Source organism: Colletes gigas, unplaced genomic scaffold (genome assembly GCF_013123115.1).
Source record: "Colletes gigas isolate AHSC1104 unplaced genomic scaffold, ASM1312311v1 Colletes_gigas_Sc00033, whole genome shotgun sequence".
Classification (NCBI taxonomy): Eukaryota; Metazoa; Arthropoda; class Insecta; order Hymenoptera; family Colletidae; genus Colletes; species Colletes gigas.
The window spans coordinates 132,917-159,443 of NW_025106662.1; the positions used below are offsets into that span (position 1 = coordinate 132,917).

Consider the following 26,527-nt stretch of genomic DNA (forward strand, 5'->3'; position numbering starts at 1 on the left):
GTAGGCTATTTAAGTGAATTCTTCTTCCGTCGACAGTATCATGCTAATGATCTAATAATTAAATTTGTCGAAATAATGGCTGAAATCTTTCCCACTTCTGATAATATCAATAAAGAAAATTGAAATAGAAAATGAATGCGTGGCCGCCGTTAGGCGGCCGGCTACACAAATCGAGTTTTTAAGCACAGCTGTTATAAAAAAATGTCTTTTAATAGTTAACCCTTTGCACTCGGCACCTTTTCGGACGTTAGCTATCAACAACTCGACGCTACTTTCTCGCGAAAACGAAAACCCTTGAGTCGTGATATTATATGGTACAACTTTGGAACCAAGTAAGGCATTGTGTTGAAATTTGGTTTATATGTATTTATGGACATTGAAGAACACATATTTACAATACAAAATAAAAATTTATTTCTCATAATTTTCTATGGTATGGTAAATTCTGAAACAATTCCCAATATACATAGCAGGTTGATTTATACATGTTTCACAATAAAATGTTGTTTGACGTCTTTCTCCTGGTGTTTTCCTGTCGGAACAAATAATGCAGTCCCGGTTTCTTTGGCCTACATTTGGAATATGTAGCTTATTATTCATTCTATTGTCCGACAAAGAACGTTAATTTATTTATAACGAAGATAGCAATAGGAATGGTTCGACTTTGAATGAAGTTTCGATTTTACGTTTATAGTTTTTTACGTTTACGTTTTATGTTCTTTATGTTAAATAATTTTAGTAAACATTAAATAATATAGTTTATATAGTTACGTTTATTGTCCACGTGTTTGAATCCGACCATACGCGTCTGACCATCCTCGACAATCCTTCCACTTCCAACGTAAAAACGGCTGATATATTTCTCATTTTAATAGAATATTTCCCATTTTAATAGGAAAGTACAGGAAAACATGTGTTTCTTAAAAAATTGCGGTGAAATCAGTTCATTCTCCTTAATCACTAATAAACTTTCATGTCCCCTCAGAGGGGACAACCGAGTGCAAAGGGTTAAAATATGTTCATAAAATATTATCTTTTTAAAACGTGTATTTCCGTAAAAACAAATTTTTGTAATTTTTTCTTCATTATGGTATATTGCTTATACATTGTATATGACTACACAGGTCGGAAAGTCAAAAATGCCTAGGCAGTCGAGAATCTCGGCTCGAGAATATGCGAGATCGAATTTCAGCTGTGTTGAGAGCAAGAAGGATAGACTGACATTCGCCGCCTTTCTCGAATCTACGAAGCTATACGAAACGCCAGAACTCATATACAAGGTGGTTGGCATTAGTGTGTGTGAGTGGTGGGGCAGTTCCCTTTCGGCACGGGTCTGCCGTCTGATAATACTCCACTGTCTTTTCCAATCCCTCCCATAATCAACTCACATGTATTTACGTACACACTCAGCTGGCTGTCCATCAATACTAATTCAGTGCCTAGTTTCTCAACTAACCGCCATCCATGAGAAGAGGCCGCTAAAATCAGCTACGAATTTTCAGGTCGGTATGACAGTCAGATTCGGCCGCGAAAGTCCATAAGGTGAAACGTCTACATATTCATATCACAGACGAGATATATCTCGTCTGTGATAATAGCGCTTATAATGGTAGGAAATGAATTTAGAGGAATTCTTTTGTTTTTTTAATGGAATGAAATCTGTACGGTACAGAGTCGGGTATCAAGCGATTAATTTCATTGGAGTAATCAATCGATTAACTAATGCGATTGAAAAAGGTACATAAGTTGCGATTAATAATTAGAAACCGTCATTTCAGGCTGCGGAGAATTACAGCTGATGCAACTAATTCAGCTGCTTCGTGATGCTTGAATATTACCCTGAATCGCAAACGTAAAAAAACAATAGCGATTATAATATTTGCAACTTCTAACACGATTAGTATTCGTACTTCGCAAAGCTACTGCAAATTAATACGTTAATTGGGATTAACGTTTACATGCAACTCTACCATAGAAAAGCAAACGCGAAAAGTTCTCATCTCTAAATTGAACTATACAATTAATACAAATTATTTGCAACTTGAACTAGTTAAGAAAACGCGAATAATTCGTACTTTGCAACTCACATATATGTATTTACACACAACCACAGTCTGTTTGCCCATTACACTAATTTAGTGAATAGTTTGATCGTTAAAATCACTTCTCAATTTTTAGATTTAATTATTCAATTGAACATTACTGTCATCTATGTTTTCATATCTGCGAAATTTTCTTAGTTCCTCTTAGTTTTACATAAATAATAGTAACATACATTTCCACATGTATTTAAGAACTTTGCTAGTAAACTAATATGTATTATTATTAATTGTTTACATGACATTACATAATAAACGAATTCGGAGTGATATTTATTAAATCGCCACTATCTTGATTTATTCATATCAGAGAACAAAATTAAACACGTGAGGTTAACAATTATAAATAAAACTTGGCATTGTTTATCATTACAACGCAATAATTTGAACAGTTTTTAACAACATGTAACATATGAATAGTTAAAGACCTATCAGTTTGCGAAAATATTAATTTTTCATCCATTCGACATCGAACAGATGGTTAAGATGGCTGACGCTGCTCTCCCCACTATTCCGTCATCTTACAATTAGAGGAGTTATACATATGTATAGGTAATAATTTATAATTTTCAGCTATATTTTTCCGTATCTCGTGTCTTAGCTACTGATCAAAATGTTATTACAAATATATTTAATCGAAATCTGTTGTAGAGACTTAGTTTATGTTAAAAAAAGAGACCATAAAAATCTTTGACCATAAAAATAAAAAATATAAATTGCTTTGCAAACCACTGATGTGTGTACCGCGTATTGATATCGCCATTTTGAATTTGAAATTTTTGATTGCAGATTCGATATCAGCAACCTCAAAAATCCTAAATTACCAAGTTTTAGAAAGATGGATGAAATTTACTCGTCTATTTTTGAGTTCGATTTGACGAAAAATTGATTTTGTTTAATTTACACAAATGTGTTTCGTATTATGAATGTTCCCTTCCCCTTTAGGTAGACAATGCCTCGACTGAAGAGGATTCACATATAATATGATATTCTATTAATTAGTGGGCTATTTTTATTCTTCTATTCTTTTGACAATTTTTGTGCTACCTTACATACAATTATATTCTGTGTATGAATATTTCTGAATTTCATAGCTTGTCCATCTTATAGATTCTCATCCAGTCCACTACACTCTCTGATACATCACGCAATAAATTATTTCTCTACATACTTAGTAGTCGAATCACAGATGGATTGCATTGTGTTTATTCATTTCATATGTTACTAATATAAATATCAATTTTGATTTCAGCATAAATTTGGATTAATTGCAAGGACATCGAACGAAAACGTCGCATCCGCCAATTTATTCGCCGAGGAATTCATCCGTCGAAGGACTTTTAATTCTAAGTCCACAGACTTAAGTTTCGTCGCGAATTTTAAAATTAATGTCGAAGATTTCTTTATTGCCTATATCTCCGCGCTTTATCAAGCAATTATTGAACAAGTAGCTTCTCATTCTCCCGTTCTCTCGTTCCTTGCTTTGATCATCGCTATTTCATTGAATGAAACATGTGATCGGGCGTATAGCCGGTCCGAAAGATCTAGTCGCCTTCTCTTGGTAGCTTGATTCAGGGTGTGGCGTCATCTCTTGTACTGACCACTAGAGGGGTTCGGCCGCCTCTGGGAAAAATTTTAATGGGAGATGCTAGAGACCAAAATAAGGCGAAAATCAAGAATACCAATTTGTTGATTTAGACTTCGTTAAAAAGTTATTAACGTTTAAATTCCGTCACAGACCAGGTATACGAGTAGACTTTACATCCAATGTATTTTTTCGCCCCACTTTTCTAGAGCTCTAGAGCTCCATTAATACGCATTGTTTGAATTTGGAATCATTAAAATCCTTCAATCCTTCCAGAAGTTATGATTTTTCAAACATATGCGTTTCGAGGAAACATTTCTGGCCACTCATTATATTTTTGGTAAGGAATTCTTTTCCCGAAAGTGCGTAGGAATTCAGGGGTATATCTATTCACCAAATATGATTGTAATTAATCTCCGCAACCCCCAACGTCCCAACGACCCAACATTTCAACCACAGACGAGATATATGAATAGACCTTTCACCTTATGGACTTTCGCAGCCGAATCTGACTGCCATACCGACCTGAAAATTCGGAGGTGATTTTAGCGGCCTCTTCTCATGGATGGCGGTCAGTTGAAAAACTAGGCACTGAATTAGTATTGATGGGCAGCCAGCTCTAGTGCGTGCGTAAATACATGTGAGTTGACTATGGGAGGGATTGAAAAAGACAGTGCAGAGTGCAGTATTATCAGACGGCAGACCTGTGCCCAAAGGGAACTGCCCCTCCACTTACACACACTAATGCCAACCACCTTGTATATGAGTTCTGGCGTTTCGTATAGCTTCGTGGATTCGAGAAAGGCGGCGAATGTGAGTCTATCCTTCTTGCTCTCAACACAGCTGAAATTCGTTCTCGCATAATCTCGAGCCGAGATTTTCGACTGCCCAGGCATTTTTGACTTTCTGACCTATGTAGGCGTATATGTATAAGCAAAAACCATAATGAAACAAAAATTTCAAAAATTTTTTTACCGGAAATAGACGTTTTAGGACCCCCTGATCATATTTTAACTATTAAAAAAAAGACATTTTTTTACTATGCTAATGGACGTGCGTTCATATATCTATACTATTAATACAATTGGGTCTGAACAACCAAATGAATTTCAATATTATTTTAAATTTTTAAATCTGAAAAAATTTTAAAATACTGCCCTATTTGTCCTCTTTGTTTAGCAATTTAAAAAAACGCTGACTCATAAAAATCAATCATACGAAATGAATGGAAGTTGAGACCGCCCCTACTGAAAATGAAAGACTGGAAAATTTTTCTTCTTTCAATGAAGGAAACTCTTTTGCTTAATCTTTTTCGAAGGCGAAGGCAAAACAGTCGATTTCGCCACGGCAACAATGGTTGGACGCGACGCGTGGACATTCCCCCGAAATAGGGGATCGGCTTTTGTTTTCCAGAAACGCTAGCGACAATGTATTTTCCAAGAGAGTCAAAGGTAAGGGCCACTGAAGGACGCTCAGTCTACGATACATTTATGACAGAGTTTTGGGGTGCATGTGGCCTAAAGAGCGAATGAGACTAAACAGGCCTGGAAACTAGAGTTTCTGATTTTGAACGTGTATTGAAGATACATGTGTACACGTGTACACGTGTAGTTAATATATGCGTATCTTAATCCGTGTACTTTTCAATACACGGGTACACGGGTATTGAAATACACGGATACACGTGTATTGAAATATATGGGTACCCGTGTATTGAAAAGTACACGGATTAAGATACGAATATGTTAATTACACGTGTACACGTATATATTAAATACACGTGAAATCAAGATCTCTACTGGAAACGGGTGACGCGATAGCGGACGACCGCGTTGGGTCTCCAGGTAGCGCGTGTCGAGGCATTGATTGTTTATGAATGGAGAGAGAGAGTAGTTAAAAGAGGCAGACGACCTGACGTCGTACTGCTGGAAAAAATAAAGATTTTGTCCTGAAGGATCTGGCCACGGAGTGGGGAAGGCGTGGGACTTTCCGGTAAGAGCACTGTGAGGAACGGACTTTCCCTAGAACCGTCAAAGGCAAAATTTCTAACATACAGGCATGTCTGTATAAATTTTAAATCCATTAATCAATATGAATTTGTGATATCATGTCAGCCAATTTCGAAAGTATGGTTTCGAGAAAAACTCATTTAAAATTTCTGGTATGATTATTAACTGTTGGGTACTCTTCCCTCTAAATGGCTATAACTTTGTTATTTTTACGAATTTTAATGAGTCTACGTTTATTATAATTGCTAAATGAAGAGGACGAGTTCCGAGTCAAAGATCAGTTGCGGGGTTTCAAAAAAGGACAGATTTGCAGTTTTGTTCTCATTAATGTTTGCAGCGTGTTTGCGATTGACGTGCAAGAAGATATTTCGCGTCGAATACATTTTAGAGTCAAAGTAACCTCGTATATTATGTACTGTTTTTACTTTGTCACTGCACTTGCCTGTAGTTGTAGTATTTGTAGTTTTACAGATTCAGTGTCGGGCATACGCTTCTTGCAGATGTCAAATTTTTGTTTGTTCTCTTACTAATCTATTAAACAAGTTTCTATTACAGAGCATATTTCTATGGAAGTTTTAGGTTTATAGAAGTAACAATTAAGAATTGTTACAATTTTGTTTGATATTGCTTTGTTTGTGTTTCAGGAAATCATCGTGGGATAAATAGAAGATAGAAGAAAAAATAATGTATTTCATGTATTTTGTTTCAGATTGCTTAGTTTATGTTTTAATAATTTAGATTTATAGTTAGGTAGAATGTAACAGTATGTTTCAGGAAATTTTCGTCGAAGGATCAACAAGGAAGAATATATTTTCTATGTATTTTGTTAGATGATTAGATAGGTAGAATGTAAGTGAATTTAGATTTATAGTTAGGCAGGAGTTTGGTTCTCTATATTAATCATTATATCAGGCAAACAATATTTTGGTCTATTTTTCTGTTTTGTTGATGAGAATTTACAGGCAAATTCTTTCTCAAAAAACTCTTTCGTTGGTTGTTTCCTTCATTGGTTGCACTTTCGTTTATTACTTCTTCGACCAACGATCGCTGGTCACAAAAGATCTTTACTAATGGAGAATGGTTGGGAATCGTTTAGGGCGCGTCTCCATTCGCAGCAACCTCCACGTGGTGAGACCTGGGTAATATTATTTAGCGTTTAATTAATAATCGTATCACTCTTAGCTGGGTAATGCAATTATTAATTAAAAACTGAATAATATTAGCAAATTGGCTGCGATCCGCTTTGCATAGATCATCATAAATATAGAACTTCTTCACTAGGTTAGTTTTGATTCTCATTGATTCATCAAAGATTCAAGAGTATTGTCACAGACGCCTGTCAGCTCATCAATGCTAATTCAATAAATAGTTTCTCAACTGGCCGCCATCCATGAGAAGAGGCCGCTAAAATCAGCTCCGAATTTTCAGGTCGGTATAGCAGTCAGATTTGGCCGCGAAAGTCCATAAGGTGAAAACACAGACGAGGTATATGCGCACAGACGAGGTATATGCACCTCGTCTGTAATATGCGTATACCTCGTCTGTGTCCAGACCAACCATTGATACTAATTACCGACCTTTGTTACTAATTACCGACCCCTACCCTGACGCGCAGGCCCCTCCCCCCCGAGGACCATGGATCCGAAGTCTCCTTACTCCCCTACTCGCGTTTAGCACACATTGCTGATGCGCGAATTCCTTTAGGTCAGTTTACTATTAGGCTATCACAAGTGTCACGAAAGGCACAACATCGCGACTTCCTTAGTCGTATCGCGGGTCAAAAAATCCCAAATGGAAACGCCGCACTTCCACGCTTAGTACACATTGCTGATCCGCGAATTTCTTTAGGTCAGTTTACCATTAGGCTATCGCAAGTGCCATGCAAGGCACAACAAGAGAAAATTGTATTACCTAAAGTTTTGTAAGATCTAAGAGTGTATAGGCCGTGATTGCTTTAACAAAATTAATAAATTATTCTTACAAGGGAATATACCGAAGTGTCGATCGTCGATTTAATGAAATTTGGCAATTGATGCTTCAGTATGTTCCCTTGTCAGTAACATGAACTTGTCCATCGCTTAGTGGTTATTGCCACAGTGAATCATTTGAAAGATATACATTTACAATCTCGTGTCTAAAATGATATGCATTCACCAATTATAAAATCACTGTTTTTAGTTTATATTATTTCGATTCTACTTATTAAAATTATATTTAAATTCTTTCCGCATATTATTAAAAGCAGAAAGAAAAACGAATACGGTTTACCACATATTCGGTAAATTTATTTAACTACATGATAGTACACTAAGAAGAAAGTATCAAAATATTTTTTAATTAACACATTCTTTCTTGCATTAATATGAACGTATTCTATTTTTGAAACATAGTTGCACATAACATATAATGTGCAAACTCTGGGTGCAAATAGTTGCAACTTATTTTTAATGGTAATGCATGTGCACATGTTCTTTATTGAATATACACAAAAACTTAAAAAAAAAAAGACGTTCTGGAATGATGAGAATTTCACTTTGTGTAATTGTAGTGTCACTGACTACCATCACGTAATAATGATGAAAGTATCTGATGCTTGCACTTCTTTGTGCAAATTATGAAACTTAATTTTCATAAAAAAAGCGTTCACTTTTATTTATCACTTCACGGAAGTTGCAATATTGATCTTTCAGTGCAACATGATATACACAGTAGCTAAGGTCAACTTTTAACGATCACATTTTAACAAATAATAATCACTACTATGGATTTTGCATGTACATAATTAGTTATTATTCGATAATTGTAATTTAGAGAAGAACATTTAATTTTTGGCAAAAGCGACAGATCCATGTTATCGACCGTAAAATGACCGACTGTTTCGACGGAATTAAAAAAAATTATTTTTGATTGCAGGGATCAATTACAATTTTTTTTTTGTTGAAACCACATACTCCTGGAATCCTACGCACTTTCGAGAAAAAGATTCTTTAACGAAAATATAATGTCTGGCCAGAAATGTTTCCCCGCATGCGTATACGGGGTGTCTCACCCGGGGTGTAACGTCGAAAAATTAGTAGTTCAGGAGATATTTCAATTTAAATAATTCTAAAACACCATTACTGTTGTACTAAGACGTTAGCGTTTATTTACGTAAACCAGTCATTACTTGATCGATTTAAAAAATGCCGTGATATAAATGGTCATTACGTTGAACCATTCCTGTAAATAAAGGTTAACGTCTTAGTACAACAGTAATGGTGTTTTAGAATTATTTAAATTGAAATATCTACTGAACTACTAATTTTTCGACGTTACATAGTTAGTACTTTTTTATAACGATTGTCCAGCTGAATCGATTGATGTATTAAAAAATACCTCATTCCATTTAAAAAAACAAAGTTGACCTTTATATAACCTTTACGGGTCCACTCACGAAAAAACTAATAACATCAGAATATGCTCCACTCGATACCATTCAAGCCTCCGCTGAAACATTTTTTGTTACGAGTAACAATAGCGAGAAAATCGAGATGTCAAAATCGGGTGAGACACCCTGTATATAAAAAATCATAACTCCTGAACGGATTGGAGGATTTTAATGTTTCAAAATGCAAACAACGCCTATTTTAGTGAAGAATATTTAAAAATTCTAAGAAAGTTCGAAAAGTTGTTCCTAAACCTCATACAGTGAAAAAAACTCCATAAAAATGGTCCAGTTTTCAAATGACCACAACTCCTACAATAGTGAATGTATCACTGGTCCTACCTCTTGGCATTTCCTTGATCTTTACTGAATCTATGACCTTAATGTCAACCTCATAATTGACTATCTATGACCATTATCCAACCATTATTGACCATCGAATAACCAATGACTCATCAAAACCATCATGAAGTCGAAAATTAAAATCTTCTTACAAGAATCCCCTTACAATTTGATGCACAATCTTCTTAATATTTTGTTCCATTTTAAAGGAGTTTATCTCAAGACTAGGAATTAAAAGAATAAATGTTAATCGGACATTCCAGATAATCGGCATAATAAGACATACATACACATAATTTAGGATTATATTTACCACTGGATACAGAATCCATGCTTATTCTAATACTATTATCTTTTTATAATCATAAAGAGCACCAAGAAATTCATCGAAGCAGTACACCAAGAATGATAGTTGCCAAAAACTGTGATGCAGTCTAAAGGCCATATTTAATGATTTTATATTTCCAATGAAATTACTCAATTAATGCCCAATTCTGGATCATACAGCTTTCACTCCGTTAAAAAATAATAAAATTTCTGTAATTTCATTTTCTGTCTCGCTTCCTCTCGTGTTCATTTCTAAATCCGTTGGTAATATTGCGAGTAACACGAAAATGGTAATGGGTCTCGAGACCCCAGAAAAATGAGCCGAAAAAACACATTGGATGTAAGGTCTACTCGTATACCTCGTCTGTGGTTCTATCACATATTTATAACGTATTTATAATTTATACGTTCGTTTTAAAATCTAGACAGTTCATTGTACAAACCATGAAAAATCCTATGAAACGTAAGGGACAAGATAACACATAGTATATAAAAATTCATGATATAATACAAAAATCTTATATTGATATTTGGCAAAACCCCGTTTCTGTCTTCGAACACCGATTATACAATACAATTTTTCAATTTCTTTCCGGTTAAATTCACCCTTCAATAATTCGACAGTCTAGTTAAACAGTCATCCAGCTGTATACACATTTATTACGATGATTCCCTTCTCTCAAAACGTTAACAATAATAATCAAATCCCATAATTGAACAGACCATTCCAAAACAAGTATCTTTTTTAAGATTTATACATATAATGGCACCAAAAAGATCCCGAAGTAGTTCGTTGCACAAATGTGTTGAAAAATCTGATACGATAGTACCGTGGTGGATGAAAACATTTATTGCGAATTGGAAAAAAGACAAGTCATAGGCAACGTGCGTGGCACGTTCTTTCAAGATTTGGCACATATAGAGTATCACGTATGAAGCACGTTATTCCAGAGCAAATGTCTAAGCACGTGTTAGTTCTCGGTCTCATGCTTCCAATAAGTCTCGTCCAAGCTGACGCTCACGTGCCAAACAATCACATAAATGGTTAATTCAAGAATAAATACCCTGCGTAAAATCCATGGATAATGATGGTTATCTCTTCTAAGAAAATTAGTTTTTCATATAACATAAAATTTGTAAATTTTAATAATTTTTTTAATAATTTGTATGCTCACAAAACTTCCCCTTCAAGATGTCGCTAATGAGATTAATTAAAAAATAATATTTTAGAATTGAAAATTAGTCAAAGGTAAAAATGAGCCTTCAATATCAAACATTTTTTCGAAATATGATCCAATCGGAGGAACTAATTATTGTTGAAGTAAACTAATAATATTGCTTCTCGATAAATTATTCGATAACTCTACCAATTTATGACGAAAAATTAAATATAAAAAAATATTTGTAGTTCTTAAAAATGAATAACGTGCACACCCCCACTCAACGAAACCCACGAAAAGGCGGTGATAGTCTTCTATCAGAAAGAAAATATTTAAACTAATATTCTGAAATATTTCGAGTAAAGTCGACGATGGAGTGAAAAGTAAAAAGAAGAAAAAGAAGAAGAATAGTTTGAAATTTCAATAAGTAAGATAGTAATGAAAGCATATAATCGAATAAACTGTTGGAAAAATGTTAGAGAACCGAACAACAGGTTCAAAGGTACCAACTGTTTTTGCAAACAACTTTGATAAAGAAGCATGTCAGAAATCTGTTGAAGAGTTTTAAGAAGATGAGATTTTAATGACCGAATAACTCGGAGAAATCTTTTTATTGTTAAAACAAATCGCATTAAACGTTTATATTTCGTAAAAACCCACACTGATAAAAAGTCTGATTTTTGAGAATGTGTGATATTTTCGGACGTGAATAAGATTATTATGCTTAACTTGGATAAGCAATGACGCGAAGAAAATCAAATGAGGAGCTTGATTTAAAAATTTCATCCGTTATTCGTATATTTGAATAACGTCAACACTGACCCCTTACAATGTTCTAGCAATGATCTGCTAAAATTGTAAATCAGGTAAAGGAATGTCGGATACAAAATCTAAAAGTCAAGAAAAATGTATCAAAAAAATTAGAATTAATATTTTAATTTAACTTTCATTTTCATAAATAGGATCGTAATGGAGACTACAATTTAATTTATATAAAGAATAAATATTTACTATATAAATACGAATAGTTTTATACTGTTAGTTTTCAATAGTTAAATTCGTATTTGTATTAAACTAATATTTTTAAAAATAATATGTGTAATATTAAAATGTTAATCGATAAGGATCCGACAACATTTGTTCTAAAAATATCAACAGTTCGAAATCTACAGTTGAGAGAGTATGAATACTTCTGTGATTCACTGTACACGGTCTGAGATTTTCATCATACACCTTTCACGTTGTCTTCACTACGCAAACAGCATTAAAGTTGGTCGATGGAAGCTTATCACGTTTCTTTGTCTTTACGTCAGGCAACATGGAAAACGATCCCCTAGGATTATCATTCGAATTCATCATATACGGATGCTTAATCTATCTTTGGTTATTTTGCGTCGGTAAAATCGTTTTCCAGAAACGATACAAATTAATTTTAACAAGCGTTCATCCTCGATTGGAAAATTAAGACGCGATCACTCATTGTCGACTACTCCTTTTCCAAATCATGTAACAAATATCTTTCAAAATATCCAAACCAATGTCGGATAAGGGCTGAAAACATGCAACTTGCAAAGCTTATCTTGGATCACGAGTTTCTTTTCAATCAGCGACGTAAATCGCTACACGATTCTCTTGAACAGTTTGCATGATGTCGGGTTGTGCCCTCCTCGATCAACCGATGAAAGAAGCTGTCGCAGTTCACACCCACGCACATGCTATCACGTGCGAGTCGGTTATCTCGTTTCGCAGAATCTGTGTACTTTATCAAATCCACGTGCTTTGAAAGCTTTACCTCAAAAGAATTTCGCAACATGTTACACAAAAATGACACTGCTCGCCATACCGCTAAACTTAGCAAAATGGGTAATATTTTGCGTCTCATGGTGTGTCTGGCATTCCATATCAGAGATTGACAACTGTTATAACATAAGTTTAGGTTCCTAAAACAATAACGAAGAACTGTTATAAAGAACAGACTTAAATTACATTTCAGTAACCGTTCTAAAAATTGTTCCAAATATTGATCCTAACATGATATTAAAAACCATAGATTTTTTCTCTGTTACAAACTTGCTCATATCAATAAGAACGTAATATGTTTATTAATCAATCTTTTCAATCTATGTTCTTTTATAAATCTTTCTGTCTCATTTTCCTTAATCGGTATATATTTTACTCTTTAATCTACTACCGTTCGCTTTACAATTATTTTGTTGCAACGTGCAAATTTATACAAAGCAATTAGATCTACAATTATGAAACAAATGACTTCCCATTCGTTGAGATTGTTTTTCAACGAATATATGTATTGATATTATAAAATTAAAAAATGAAAATATATTTAAGATAAAAGATAAAGCTTGTTATTTTGTTTTTCATTTTTCTATAGCTTAAATTGCATAAATGAATCTTTATTTCAACAAAAATTTGTTAAGTTTTAAAATAATTATTCTAGATATGAAATAACTATCGTTTAGCTTGAATGGAGTTGTCAAGTTTCAACATATTGTTTATTTTATTATAAATAGTTCTCGCAAAAATAGTGACATGCAAAGTACAATTATTTTTTGTTCTTCTTTCTTTTATCTTCCCCGTTATTGCTTTTTCAAAATTATTTTGTGTATTGGTCTGTCTGTTATTGTATGAAGTGATATGGTTGTGTATGGTAAAAGACACGAATCGTTGAGCTCATATACCGTGACCTTCAACTAATCCAAGATAGCAGAAGAGTAGAACTTATTTAAAGCGACGAATGAAAGAATTTTCGAACAGTTCTTACGGCATAAAGTAAGCAGTTCCAACACCTGGATCCTGTCATTTTTTTTTTCAAAATTTTATCTCTCCTGCTATTTCGAATAAACCGAAGGTAACTATATACGACTTTATTAAATTTGATTTTTTTTTTCGTAATCTTGACAAATTTTAAGAAAAAGTTTTTAGTAATATCAGACATTAAAGTAATAGCCACGAAAATTATTCTTGTCTCGTGGTAAAATTTTTAAATTTTTCTTTATCCTATTCACCGTTGTATTTTAATTATTTTCAGAAATATGAAGGCTACGTGGATTCTGACGATTGTTGCTTGTTTCTTATATTTCGAACCGAGCATTGCTGAGCTCAAACTTCTACAAGCAGTATTTAGACATGGAAACAGGACGCCTACGATGGATCAGACATTCTACCCTAACGATCCTTATGGCAATATGACGTATGAACCAGAAGGACACGGTGGCCTGACAAACGTACATCACTTTTCATATAATTATATTATCTATTTTGGTACAGCTGATGATTCTCGTAAATCTTATGAAAAAAATCATACAAACACTGATTAACAGAAATATATAAAACTTGTTTTAAAGGATGCAGACTGTACAAAAAGTAATATAATTCCGTATAACTTTAAAATCGTGTAAAAAGAGGGTCAAATGTACTTGCAAAAGATATACAACACCTGACAAATAGTTAAATACAATTTTAAACAGAGTAGTTTCCTGATTCTTATTTTCTAACATAATTAATTTATCATTCATTGCATTGATTTAATAATTCGGAATATCAGAATGTAATAATACGGACAAGTTGTACAATATTTTTTATTTACACAGACTGGTAAAATGACAGCATACAAACTTGGCCAGTTCTTACGACTAAGGTACGAGAAACTCTTAGGACCAATTTACTCGAAGGAAATTATCTGGTTTCGTGCTGACGAAGTAGAAAGAGTTGTAATGACAGGAGAACTCGTGGCAGCTGGATTGTTTCCGCCGGTAAAAAGGCAAAGGTAAAGCTAATTTTTAATTGTTGATGATGTCCTGACACCAAAAAGAAACTTTGACGTTTAAAAACAAAACTATTAAATGTTACAGATGGAATCCTGCATTAAGATGGCAACCTATACCAATATGGGCACTCCCACATATGGACGATGATTATCTTTATAATGGCATGGATTGTTCAAATGCAAAAAAATGGACGGCTGAAGTTGATACAACAAACAGTTCCGTGGTGAAGTTTAATCTGGACAACAAAGAAACTTTCGATTACTTAACGGAAAATGCAGGTGCTCTGATCCAAGAACCAATAGCTGGATTCGCTTTACGTCAGATATTATACGCACAGGTAAAGAATATTTATTGTTAGTAATGTTAAAATCGTTATACGTTGATTCATTTATTGTGTAGATAAAATTTTTCCCGTCTCTGCTCGAGCTTTGCACTTTTTTTTATTATACAAAGTGGTCTATGCAACTTGTGCACCTCTATAAATTCTAAAATATGTGTTGCTCAAAGATATTTTATATAAAAAAGTTGCATGGTTTCAAAGGGCACACTATGTAGTGCATTTGCCTTTTTTATAGGTGAACTTTGTTTTTTTAAATAGAATACTGCACTTTTTATACCAAAATATGGAAGAATATCAACTTCTGAGTAAAAAAGTTTTGATCTGTATTAGCCTTAAACCTAATTACTAATGAGTAATCACATTATTTTTTTAAAATTTTCTTCGCGTAATATCAAATTGTAGACTCAACATTATCACAGCTACAGAACAATAAAATTGTCAAGAAATAAACTGAAATTACTCATTAGTTATTAGGTTTGGAGCTAATACAGATCAACACTTTTTTACTCAGAATTTGATATTCTTCCATATTTTGGTATAAAAAGTATAATATTTCGTTTAAAAAAACAAAGTTGATCTTCAAATTTCCGAAACGCCTTCACCTATAAAAAAGACAAATGCACTACATAGTGTTCTCCTTCAAACCATGCAACTTTTTTCTACACAATTGAACAAAATTTTTATAATTATTAAAAAATTTGTAACATTGCAGAAAGATATTGGTTTAAAATTACCAGCGTGGACGAAGAAAGTTTTTCCACATGGGAAATTGGATGAAATTGCCGGGTACGCTCTTTCGATTCAATCTGGCACTCAGGAACTGAAACAACTACTCGGCGGTAAGTTTACAATCTTTATTGTACGTCGAACGATTATTTTTAATGTGATACTTTTTCACGAGAGGTATTATTCTTTTAACACTATTTCCACTGCAGTTTTATGCATACAAATAACTGTTAAAATAATTATTAATGCAGATTATGTTATTTTTAACACATTGTTGACCGATGACGAGTTAACTCGTTATTGTACTTGCATTATCTATTTCAATTTAGTTAAATTTTCGGGTAAAATTGCCAGTCAACAATGTGTTAATATCACGTTATTCAGGAAAAATGATTAACTTTAGAAAATAATTTGAAATTAAAATCTTAAAAGGTGTCAAAAGAAATTATTTGAAATTATTTTCAAAGTTTAATCATTTTGAAAATATACTGTTAATATTTTGGATACGTTTCTTGACAGTGGCACGGCAGTGCAATACTGTCTTTAATAATACCAATAATTTTATATAATATTTTATTATTTTGTTTGATAGGAATATGGATTCGTGAATGGTTAGATCATGTAGACAATTATCTGAATAACAGCGATAAGCGTAAAGCGTTTATGTATGCCGCGCACGAAATAAACATCGCGCCCATAGTTATTGCATTGAACAATTACGACAACCAAGTTCCTACGTATTGCAGCACTGTCATGTTTGAATTACACGAAATGAAGAGTCAATATTACGTACAGGTAATAAGATTATTAATGCCATTTACCATCACATCGAAACAATTATAATATAAATATTTGGTTTTCCTTAAATATTTCTAATTCATTGTATTCACTGTTCTCAGGTACATTACAGAAACAACGGTAAAATGAGGACCCTTAAAATACCTGGCTGTGGTATAAATTTGTGTCCACTTGACACTTTCAAAAGCTTCGTTGATCCGGTGATACCCAAAGACGTAGTATCGTTATGTGGGAAACTCGACTTATGAAAAGAGATTATTTATATAATGTTTGTTAAATTATTTTCTTGTAACATTGTTTTTTAATAATTTAACATCTCTTTTCCGTACATTTACAAATCAGTATTTAAAAAATAAACAAAACAGTATTTGAAAAACAAAAAAAACAGTATTCAGACGATGTAACGCGATACCAGAGATGGGCAAAATTCTTATCTAGAGAAGAATTTTAAAAAACGAATCAAAAATGAACAATTGTTTTTCCGTTATTCGTTAAATAACAATTAAAACTTAAATTATAAAATATAATATTTTACAGCAAGCACATAAAAACCTAACTTTTCATTGATTTTATTGGTTGTCAGTTTTTCGAATTGAATTTTGCCCGTCTCTGCGTGATTCACAGTCAATTTGAAGAGGTGACAACTCTTCGTGTAAAAAACAAGTTTAGAACTTGAAATAAATATTTTTGGTAACAGATTTTGATTCCAAATATGTTATTTTAAACCATTATACCCTGTATAAGTACACAATAATTCTCCTAAAATTTTTACTCCATCGCGTATAATATTCAATTTAAAAGGATATAACTTTGTTAAATCTTTGAATATCGTCATAATATGTTACTGATGTAATTTTAAGATCCCAAAGTTTATCGCGATATGTATTAATTATCTATACACATCTTTTCTACGCTTCTTTAATATCAGATACAATCTATGAACGTTACTACTGCGTGTTAATTTATATTTTCGCAGATGTAATTGGATGTAATAATTATATTAGGTTGGGGAAAAAGAAATCCATTATTTTCACGTTTATTTCAAGACTTCATTTAACATGGTTCGGATTGTCCGACTTGGGTGAAATATGTACCTTTTTGTTTTATAATTTGTTGCCATTCGATTTCGTTCCATTTCAATTCGTGTGGCACTCAAAGATCGAGCTTCTTTTTGAATCCAGCTTTATGCAAATGGTTTAAAACTGTTTTGTGGCCGATCTTTAGTGCCTGGTCGGTGCTACGACTGCTAACAAGTCGGTCTACTTCGATCATTTCTATGATTTTATCGACATTTTCGACATTGGCTGTAACAGTATCGGGACCATAAACACCATTCACAATTTCATCCTTCTGACTTGTATTTTCGCCTTCATCAAAGCAAAATTGTAAAATATACTGAATTTTCTTTTTGTTAACTTCCATCTTTTACACCATGTAACTCATAACTGAATCGACCAACCAAAAAATTGTAAAAGAATTTTTTTTAGTACGGAATGTCACTTTTCCAACGACCACAAGTCTCAATTTGTCTGATGAATCAGTCAGAGAATCATATTATTGATGATCTCGCGGCAATAAGCACGCGGCAAAATGGCGACACCTACATATAATAAGGTTGAAGATCGTGCGAGGATTCCCGTGGCTTTTGTTCGAGTCGAGTCGAGTCGAGTCGTTTGTTCGAGCTGCATGGTTGGTATTACTGCAATTTATTTATATTAACCTATGTAATATGTAAAGAATAATTAAAGTGGTTATGTTTAACATTTTAATATTGTCTATATATATTTATCCAATCAGTTCCTGTGCAAGAGGACCTGATATTTTTCAACAAAAATTATATCAAAGCATGTAAGTCATATCAATGAAATAAAACTAATTTTAAACCAACAAAACAGTCGATAAAAATAACCATAACCGCGGAAAGACCATTTGATAAAATAGCAATTGATATAGTGGGCCCGTTGCCTTTAGCAGAAGAAGAGAATAGATTTATTTTAACAGCACAAAATGACTTGGCAAAATATTGTTTCGCATTCGAAAATGTTCATGCAGTTCGGTATACCTAAAACATTCTTGTCAAATCAAGGTTCTGATTTTATGTCAGAGTTAATAATAAATTTAAGCAATCTTTTTAAAACAAAACATATATCTGTGGCGACACCGTCGCGGCCGTGAAACCGGAAGCAGGAGCTACGGCCGCGCCCTCTTTTTGCGCTGACTATGGAACTAACGGTCAAAAACGGTTGCCGTGTCTGGTAGTTTTCTGCAATTGTTAATTGTTCGGTTTTTGTTCGTAGCGAACCTGGTCGTTACGCGGAAACCGCGGTCGAGACATTCCGAGTTCGCCACGGACTACGAAATCACTGCTCGCTTCAGCACGGTTTCGGCCTTTGCATATTACCGTTTTTGTTATTCGCCTATCGTTATCGTTATAGATAGATAGATTTATTTCCTGCTTCCCCTTAGGGTTACACTTCCTCCCCACCTTACATTTCCATCTCTCCCTTAACCTAACTTATCCTACTTATCCTACTTATTCTACTCTTACTCTACTCCTCACTGCCCTTACATCCTCCCCCCGCCGCTTTTCCCCTCTCTCTCATTTCCTTTCGCCGCACGCTCTTATCCTAATCCTACGCTACTCGCTCTCCCTCTCTCTCTCTCTCATCTCCCTTCGCCGCACGCTCTTAGCCTAACCTTACGCTACTCGCTCTCTCCCTCTCTCCCTCCTCCCTTCTCTCCCACTCCTCCACCCCCGCTCGCCCTCCCCGCCGTCGACTTCCATTTCCGCCCTTGCATTCCATTCCTTCATTCACTCCTCCCCTCATCCCCCCCTTCCCCCCTCTCCACCTCTTTCTCTTTCCTCCTGACCTCCAGCCTCTTTATCCACCCCTCCCCTCCCCCTCCCTCGTCCAAAATCTCCCTTATCCTTTCCCCGATCCCCTTCCCCTCTGCCTCATCCCCCGTACATCTCTCCAAAACGTGCTCCCATGTCTCCTCCTCCCAACCACATACCCTACATCTCCTCTCTTCCTCATCCCCCCAGTATCTCCCCCCCCTCATCTCGTTCCCCATCCTATACCTAGCTAGCCTTCCATACCTCACTTCTCCCCACCCTGCCTTCAGGTACCCCGGTAACTCCCGTCCCACCAACTCCCTGTACCACCTATTATACCTCGACTGCACCACTTTTCCCCATCTCTCCTCTTCCTGCCTCCTCCCATCTTCCTCCTCCCATCCCTCCCAGCCCGCTCGCCCACTTGCCCCTCCCTCTCCTCCCCTCAATCCTCCCAACCCTCTACACCCCAACCTGTCTCTCTCCCACGCCGACAATTCCTCTCCCCCTTCCCTTTCCCTTTCCCTTATCTCTTCCAGGCACCACCTAGCCAACTCCCCTCCCTCTCCCCTACTCAGTTTCTCCTCATATCTCCCTGCCCTTCCCCCCGCCCACGTCCTCAACTTTTTCCTCTTCGTCTCCTCCCTTACCATATATCCTGGCGTCCTCCAGTCCACCCCCAATGACCACCTTATATACCTCTCCTGCATCCTCTCCATCTCCTCCCTCTCCCTCCACCCCCAAATCTCTGCCCCATATCCCGCCACCGTCCAGACCAACGTGTCGAACAGCCACATCCTCCTTCCCCAGTCCCTCTCAAACTTCCTTTTCCCGATTCCCCATGCCTGCCTCATTACCACCCCCGCCTTTCTCACCCTATCCCTAACCTGCGCCTCCTGACCCCCGTTCCTCCTGAACACGTACCCCAGGTACTTAAACTCCTTCACCTCCTCTATCCTTTTCCCCTTCCACCTCCACTCCACCTTCCTCTCCCTTCCACCCCCCTTCCTAAACCTTACCACCTTCGTTTTCTCCACATTAACCTCCAACCTCTTTCTATCCAGGTACCCTTCGAGCCGCCTAATCATACTCCCCATCTCTTCCTCGTCCTTCGCCACCATCACCAGGTCATCCGCATACGCCAGCGCACACACTCTCCTCCCCCCTACCTCCACCCCTCCCCATCTTCCTTTCCTCATCTCCTCTTCCACATCCGCTATTAACAAATTGAAGAGCGTCGGACTCAGGGGGCACCCTTGCCTCAGCCCCTTCGCCGTCCAAAAACCCTCCCCTACCTCCCCCCCCCACCTTCACCCTGCTCTTCGTCTCCCTATAAATTTCCCTTACCCTCTCCCTCAACCCTTCCCTCACCCCTCTCCTCTCCATCGCCTCCCACAGAGTCCTCCTGTCCACCGAGTCGAAAGCCGCCCTCAGATCCACGAACAGCGCCACCAGCTTCCCCCCCCTCCTCCCGACCTGCCTTCCAATCAGAAAATTTAACACGTAGATATGATCCACCGTACCCCTCCCTTTCCTGAACCCCGCCTGATTCTCCGGAATCATCCCCCCCACCTCCACCTCCCGCTCCAACCTCCCCAACAGTACCGCCGCATACACCTTATACAAGGTCGGCATCAGTATCGTTATCGTTATAATTATCGTTATTATTATTCGCTGTTCGTTATTTGTTACACGTTCAATTATTGTGTTTGTGAAAATAAACCCTTTTGTTGTCTGTTAGTCGCGGTCTAGGGACCCGACAATTGGTGACCCCGATGAAGGTCGTGTGTAAAAGACCACGGAGAGGAGGAAGCAGGCGGAAACAGCGGTAACGGGCGAGGCCGACCGGAAGGCTCTCGCGAGCGCGGCGTCGGCGGGGGTAGACGCTGTGGGCAACTGCCGTTTGCCACCGTTCTGGCAAGGAAGCCCGGACTTATGCTAGAACCATAAGTGGAGGCCGTTTTTCAACTGCATCGGATTCGGTCCGACGAGGTCCGGTCCAATATGATTATCGTCGGCCTCAACCCGGAGACCATCACCGAGGTCGCGGATGTGCTGCGTGCCGGACCGTCCGCCAACAAATATGAGGCGCTGAAGGTAGCGATCCTTAGCCACATGACGGACTCTGCGGATCAGCAGCTGCACACGCTGCTCGCCCGGCTGGAGCTGGGAGACAAGAAGCCGTCGCAGCTCTTGCGGCAGATGCGGTCGCTGGCCAGCGACCGGGTATCCGACGATGTCCTGCGCGTCAAGTGGCTGGACCTGCTGCCGCCGTCGACGAAACGGCTACTGAAAATTTTTAAGGCGACCAACCTGGAGGAGCTTGCTACCGCCGCAGACGAGTTGACCGACCGGGATCCGTTAGTGGCAGCCGCGTCGCCAGGGACAGCCTTCCCGAGGCAGCCGAGAAGGTCGGCGTCACCGTCACCGTCGTCGTCGCAGGACGCGGTTACGCGGGAGCTCGCGGCGATGCGCCAGACACTCGTGCAACTCGCCCAGGTCACGAAGGAGAGCCAGGCGATCCTGCGCCGCTTGGCGGTGCCCCAGCAGCAGCTGTCACGAGGCCGTTGCCGCACTCACTCGCCGGTCTGGCGAGCTGCTTCCACCTCGCCGGGACCGCAGCAAGACATCTGCTGGTACCATAGATTCTACGGCGCGGAGGCCCAGCAGTGCAAGCCGTCGTGCACGTTTTCCACGGTGCTCGCGTCGCAGCCGGAAAACCAGTAATGTCAGCGCCGACCTGGGCACACGGTGCTGGCGCGTCATTGAAGGAGAACCGCCTATACGTCTACGACCGAGCATCGGCCGTGCGGTTTCTGGTGGACTTGGGCTCGGTCGTCTCCTTGCTGCCGAGGCGGATCGTCGCGAGGAAGCTCGAGCGCCAGGGGATGATTTTGTACGCAGCCAACGGATAGCCGATCGCGACCTACGAGCGCCACACGGCCCAGCTGAATCTCGCCCTCAGGAGGGACTACTCCTGGACGTTCATCGTCGCCATAGTCGAGGTCGGCATCCTAGGCGCGGACTTCCTGGCCCACTACGGGCTCCTGGTCCACTTCAAGGAGCGCAGGCTGCGGGACTCCCTCACCAGGGTCTCGGTCACGGGCCACGCTGGATCGGCGCTGGCAGTGTGGCTAGATCGGGCATAATTGAGTGCATCGAAATCGACAATAGTGATGACGAAGTTCCTTAGCGTCTAACGGAGTGGTGGAGATAGCAGGCATGTACTACCGCACGAGCCACGTGTACGAGAGCTCGGCACTTCGCACAATTTCGGGAAAACGATAAAGAACGCTAGTGTGAGCCTTTCCTTCTTGCTCTTGTAAAAGAGAAACAGCGGATATACGACCTCGCGATAATCAGCATACGATTCCAAGTCTCGACTGCCCCAGCATTTTTACTTTCGGAGTTATGTAAGGTATAAGGAAAGACCCCCTGATCATACTGCGAATATTAAAAAAATAGAAATTTTTTTTCTGTGCCTATTTACGCACGTACTATTAATATGGTTGCGTCTAAACGGCTGAATGAATTTCAATGAAACTTTACATTTAAGTTTTACGTTCTCGTTTCAAGGTCTGATTAGATTTTGAGCGCGATCAGATCCCGGATAATAATGATTATACGTCGTATAGTTTTATAATTATTTCGATACATACATTATTTATAAAAATTTTTTAAAACGTTTTATATAAATCTTAAGAAGGATTAAGATCAAATAAACTTTATCTTGTAACGCGACATAATAGTTTTAAATAAATATAAGGACGACGACGCGACTTTCGCCGACACACCGCACCCTTAGTTTTAACTAGGCTAGAAACACCGACGTAGCTCTCGCAAAACACGTAGGTAATGCTAAAAATAGAAGAGGTCGCAACCAATCAGCGGCTAGCGCGCTACCCTTAGTGTAAATACGAGCCCTCAGGCCCATGTTCGGCAGTCGCTACCCGACTAAAGTCAGAGAAGCTCCACAGTGCCGGTTCCTACGCGGACATGCCAAACTGTTGGAAAACCTATCGGCTAACAGTCGGGTATACTCGCCACGGGAAAGCTCCTCAGTGCCGGCTTCTACGCGGACGTGCCAAACTGCAGGAGAGCGCCCACCGCCTTTCGTTGAGAAATCCTCGCCGGCCCGCGCACTTGGCCAGGGCCTAACGATCTCCGACGGCGGATCTTCCGCCGGACCTTTTTTGTATACGCATCGAAATAAACACGCGTCCACCTCCGGGCAGACTCCTGCATCCTACCAAGTCGTTCGTGTCTTTCTAAACACCTGCACCTTCCTTATCTACCCCCTTTCCTCCATCCTCTCCCAATACTTCCCTTCTTTTTCCTCCCCGTTTCCACAACGAAACACAAATCCTCTTACAATCTCTATTTTTTCTATCTGCTGTTACAGCAGTGACTCGTGCAGGTTGACGACAGTGCTTTGTTTATACTCCTCGCGGGTCGCTGGGTCGGGGATGGAGAAAGAAGGGGCGTAGACATACATACATAGCCTAGTCTCCGTAGGTTTTTAAAGGGCAATACTTAAAAATAAAATTCTATTGCATGAATAGCAGTCAATTTAATGTATTCCATTTTACAGTAATGAATTCAGTGGGGAATAAAAACAAAGGCAAGACGAATGTGGACGTTTTAATATACGGCATGTGGTAATGTTACAAATAAATAACGATTTTTTACATTCTAGTGGAAGAAGGGAAATTGAGATCCATCAAATTTCCATTGAACGGTAACGTGCACGTTATTGTTTTTCCAATATTTCAATTATTTTGTTATGTAAAATTAAGTCAAATATACAGGTTGGTTCACGCAACATGTGCAGCTCTGTAACTTCCAAAATATGCGTTGCACGAAATAATTTCGTATACAAAAGTTGCATTGTTTGAAAGGGTACATTACGTTGTGCATTTACTTTTTTTATAGGTGGAGGCGTTTCTAAGATTTAAAGGTCAACTTTGTTTTTTTAAATAAAATACTATATTTTTTCTATGAAAATATGGAAGAATATCAAATTCTGAGTAAAAAAGTATTGACCTTTATTAGCCTTAAATTTAATAGCTAACGAATAATTTCATTTCATTTCTTGACAATTTTCTTCACGTAATATTAAATTGGAGACTCAACCTTATCACAGATTTCTGCAGAATAGTGAAAATTATCAAGAAATAAAGTGAAATACTCGTTAGTTATTAGGTTTAGGGCTAATAAAGGTCGATACTTTTTTACTCAGAATTCGATATTCTTCCATATTTTGATATAAAAAATATTGTATTCTATTTAAAATAACAAAGTTGACCTTCAAATCTCAGAAACGTCTCCACCCATAAAAAAAATTAATATACTACGTAATATATCCCTTTAAACCATGCAACTTTTGTATATAAAATTTTTTCGTATAACGCATATTTTGGAAATTACAGAGCTGCACAAGTTGCGTGGACCGCCCTGTATAACATTTGATTCTGTGTAAAAAACATAGCGGGAAAAGTCAGTATTAATATACATCTTTATAAAATATTTGTTACTGAAGTTTGTTACAATGTGCACTGTACTAGTTACCAGTGGTTTTTCATTTTAATAAATTTTACTTACTTCAATTTCTACATATTTATTTCTTAATTATACACTTACGAGTGAGAGTGCTTTGAACAACATTATTCTCAAATATTTGTGGAATACGTTTTTAATGTGGTTTAGGTAGATATGCAATGTATAAGATTTCGTTTAATTTTTCCTATCTAGAAAAGACAGAAGAAAAGTTTATTTGATCTTAATTCTTCTTAAGATTTATATAAATCGTTTTAAAAATTGTTTCCAAATAATGTATATGTATCGAAATAATTATAAAACCATAAGACGTATAATCATCATTATCCGAGAGCTGATCACGCGCAAAATCTAATCAGACCTTGGAACGAGAACATAAAACTGAAATGTAAAGTTTGATTGAAATTCATTCAGCCGTTTAGACGCAATCATGTCAACAGCATAGGAAAAACAAAAATGTTTTTGTTTTAAATAGTCGCAATATGATTTGGGGGTCCTAAAACGTGTATTTCCGCTGAAAAAATTTTCGATATTTTTTTTCGTTATTGCAATTCATTTAGCCGTTTAGACGCAATCATGCCAACAGTATACGAACAAAAATTCTTCTTTTTTAATGGTCACAATATGATCAGGGGGTCTTAAAACATGTATTTTCGCTAAAAAAAATTTTGGAAATTTTGTTTCATGATACCAGTGATACCAGAAAAGCACCGTCGGGTGCACACTCACACATGTTAGATACGCATACGTGAGCTCGTGGAGTTTCGAAAAGACGACAAAGGCAAACTGACGCATGCCCTCTTCCTCGATTCTCCGAAGCTGCCCGAAGTAATTTCGGACCGCTTCGTGGGAGTCGAGAGAGAAAGGCTCACATTTGCCTTCTCGCTCTTAACAACTGAAATCCGACCTCCCGTCAACGGCATACGATTTGGATTCTCGAGCCGAGATTCTCGAATGCCCAGGCATTTTTACTTTCCGACCTATGTAGGCGCACATAAGCAAAGTACCCATAATGAAAAAAAAATTTTGTAAAATTTATTTTACGGAAATACACGTTTTAAGACCTCCTGATCATATTTTAATTATTGAAAAAAAATAAATTTTTTTTATTCCCATGTATGAGCACACATATGTATATTATTATTACGATTGAGTATAAATAGCTAAATGAATTTAAATGAATCTTTACATTTAAGTTTTATGTTCTCATTTCAAAGTCCGGTTAGACTTTGACTATAATCAGTCCATGGATAATAATGATTATACCTCTTGTTTCATAGTTGTTCCGATATATGTATAGGCATAATGTATAAAAAATCTTTTAAATGTTTCATATAAATCTTAGGACGAATTAAATTTTATATATGTTAGACAGACGCGTAGAATGGAATTAGGAATTAAGAAATACGCAGGGTATTCGTATACATGCTTTATTCCCATTCTTTCAGCGTCGGAAAAACAAAAGAGCCCGTCCTGGGCCTAGACCCTCGCCTTTGTCGTCAGCCTTCTCCCCCATCGGTAGGGGTGGGAGTGTAACGAA

At 37.4% G+C, this 26,527-nt stretch overlaps 1 protein-coding gene across 1 annotated transcript; it reads left to right on the forward strand.

Moving 5' to 3' along the window:
• The first annotated feature begins 13,733 nt into the window (after positions 1 to 13,733).
• Positions 13,734 to 16,843, forward strand: LOC122402174 (venom acid phosphatase Acph-1-like). The gene is made up of 7 exons (XM_043404770.1): positions 13,734 to 13,812; positions 13,993 to 14,188; positions 14,555 to 14,730; positions 14,816 to 15,068; positions 15,784 to 15,910; positions 16,390 to 16,592; positions 16,697 to 16,843. The coding sequence occupies exons 2-7, from the start codon at positions 13,997 to 13,999 to the stop codon at positions 16,841 to 16,843; spliced, it is 1,098 nt and encodes a 365-aa protein (XP_043260705.1). The 5' UTR covers positions 13,734 to 13,812; positions 13,993 to 13,996.
• Positions 16,844 to 26,527: the final 9,684 nt, after the last annotated feature.

Coding starts and splice junctions, on each gene's coding strand:
- LOC122402174 (XM_043404770.1), top strand. CDS start 13,997: ATGAAGGCTACGTGGATTCTGACGATTGTTGCTTGTTTCTTATATTTC. Junction 14,189..14,554: donor GACACGGTGGCCTGACAAAC/GTACATCACTTT, acceptor TTATTTACACAG/ACTGGTAAAATGACAGCATA. Junction 15,911..16,389: donor ACTGAAACAACTACTCGGCG/GTAAGTTTACAA, acceptor TTTGTTTGATAG/GAATATGGATTCGTGAATGG.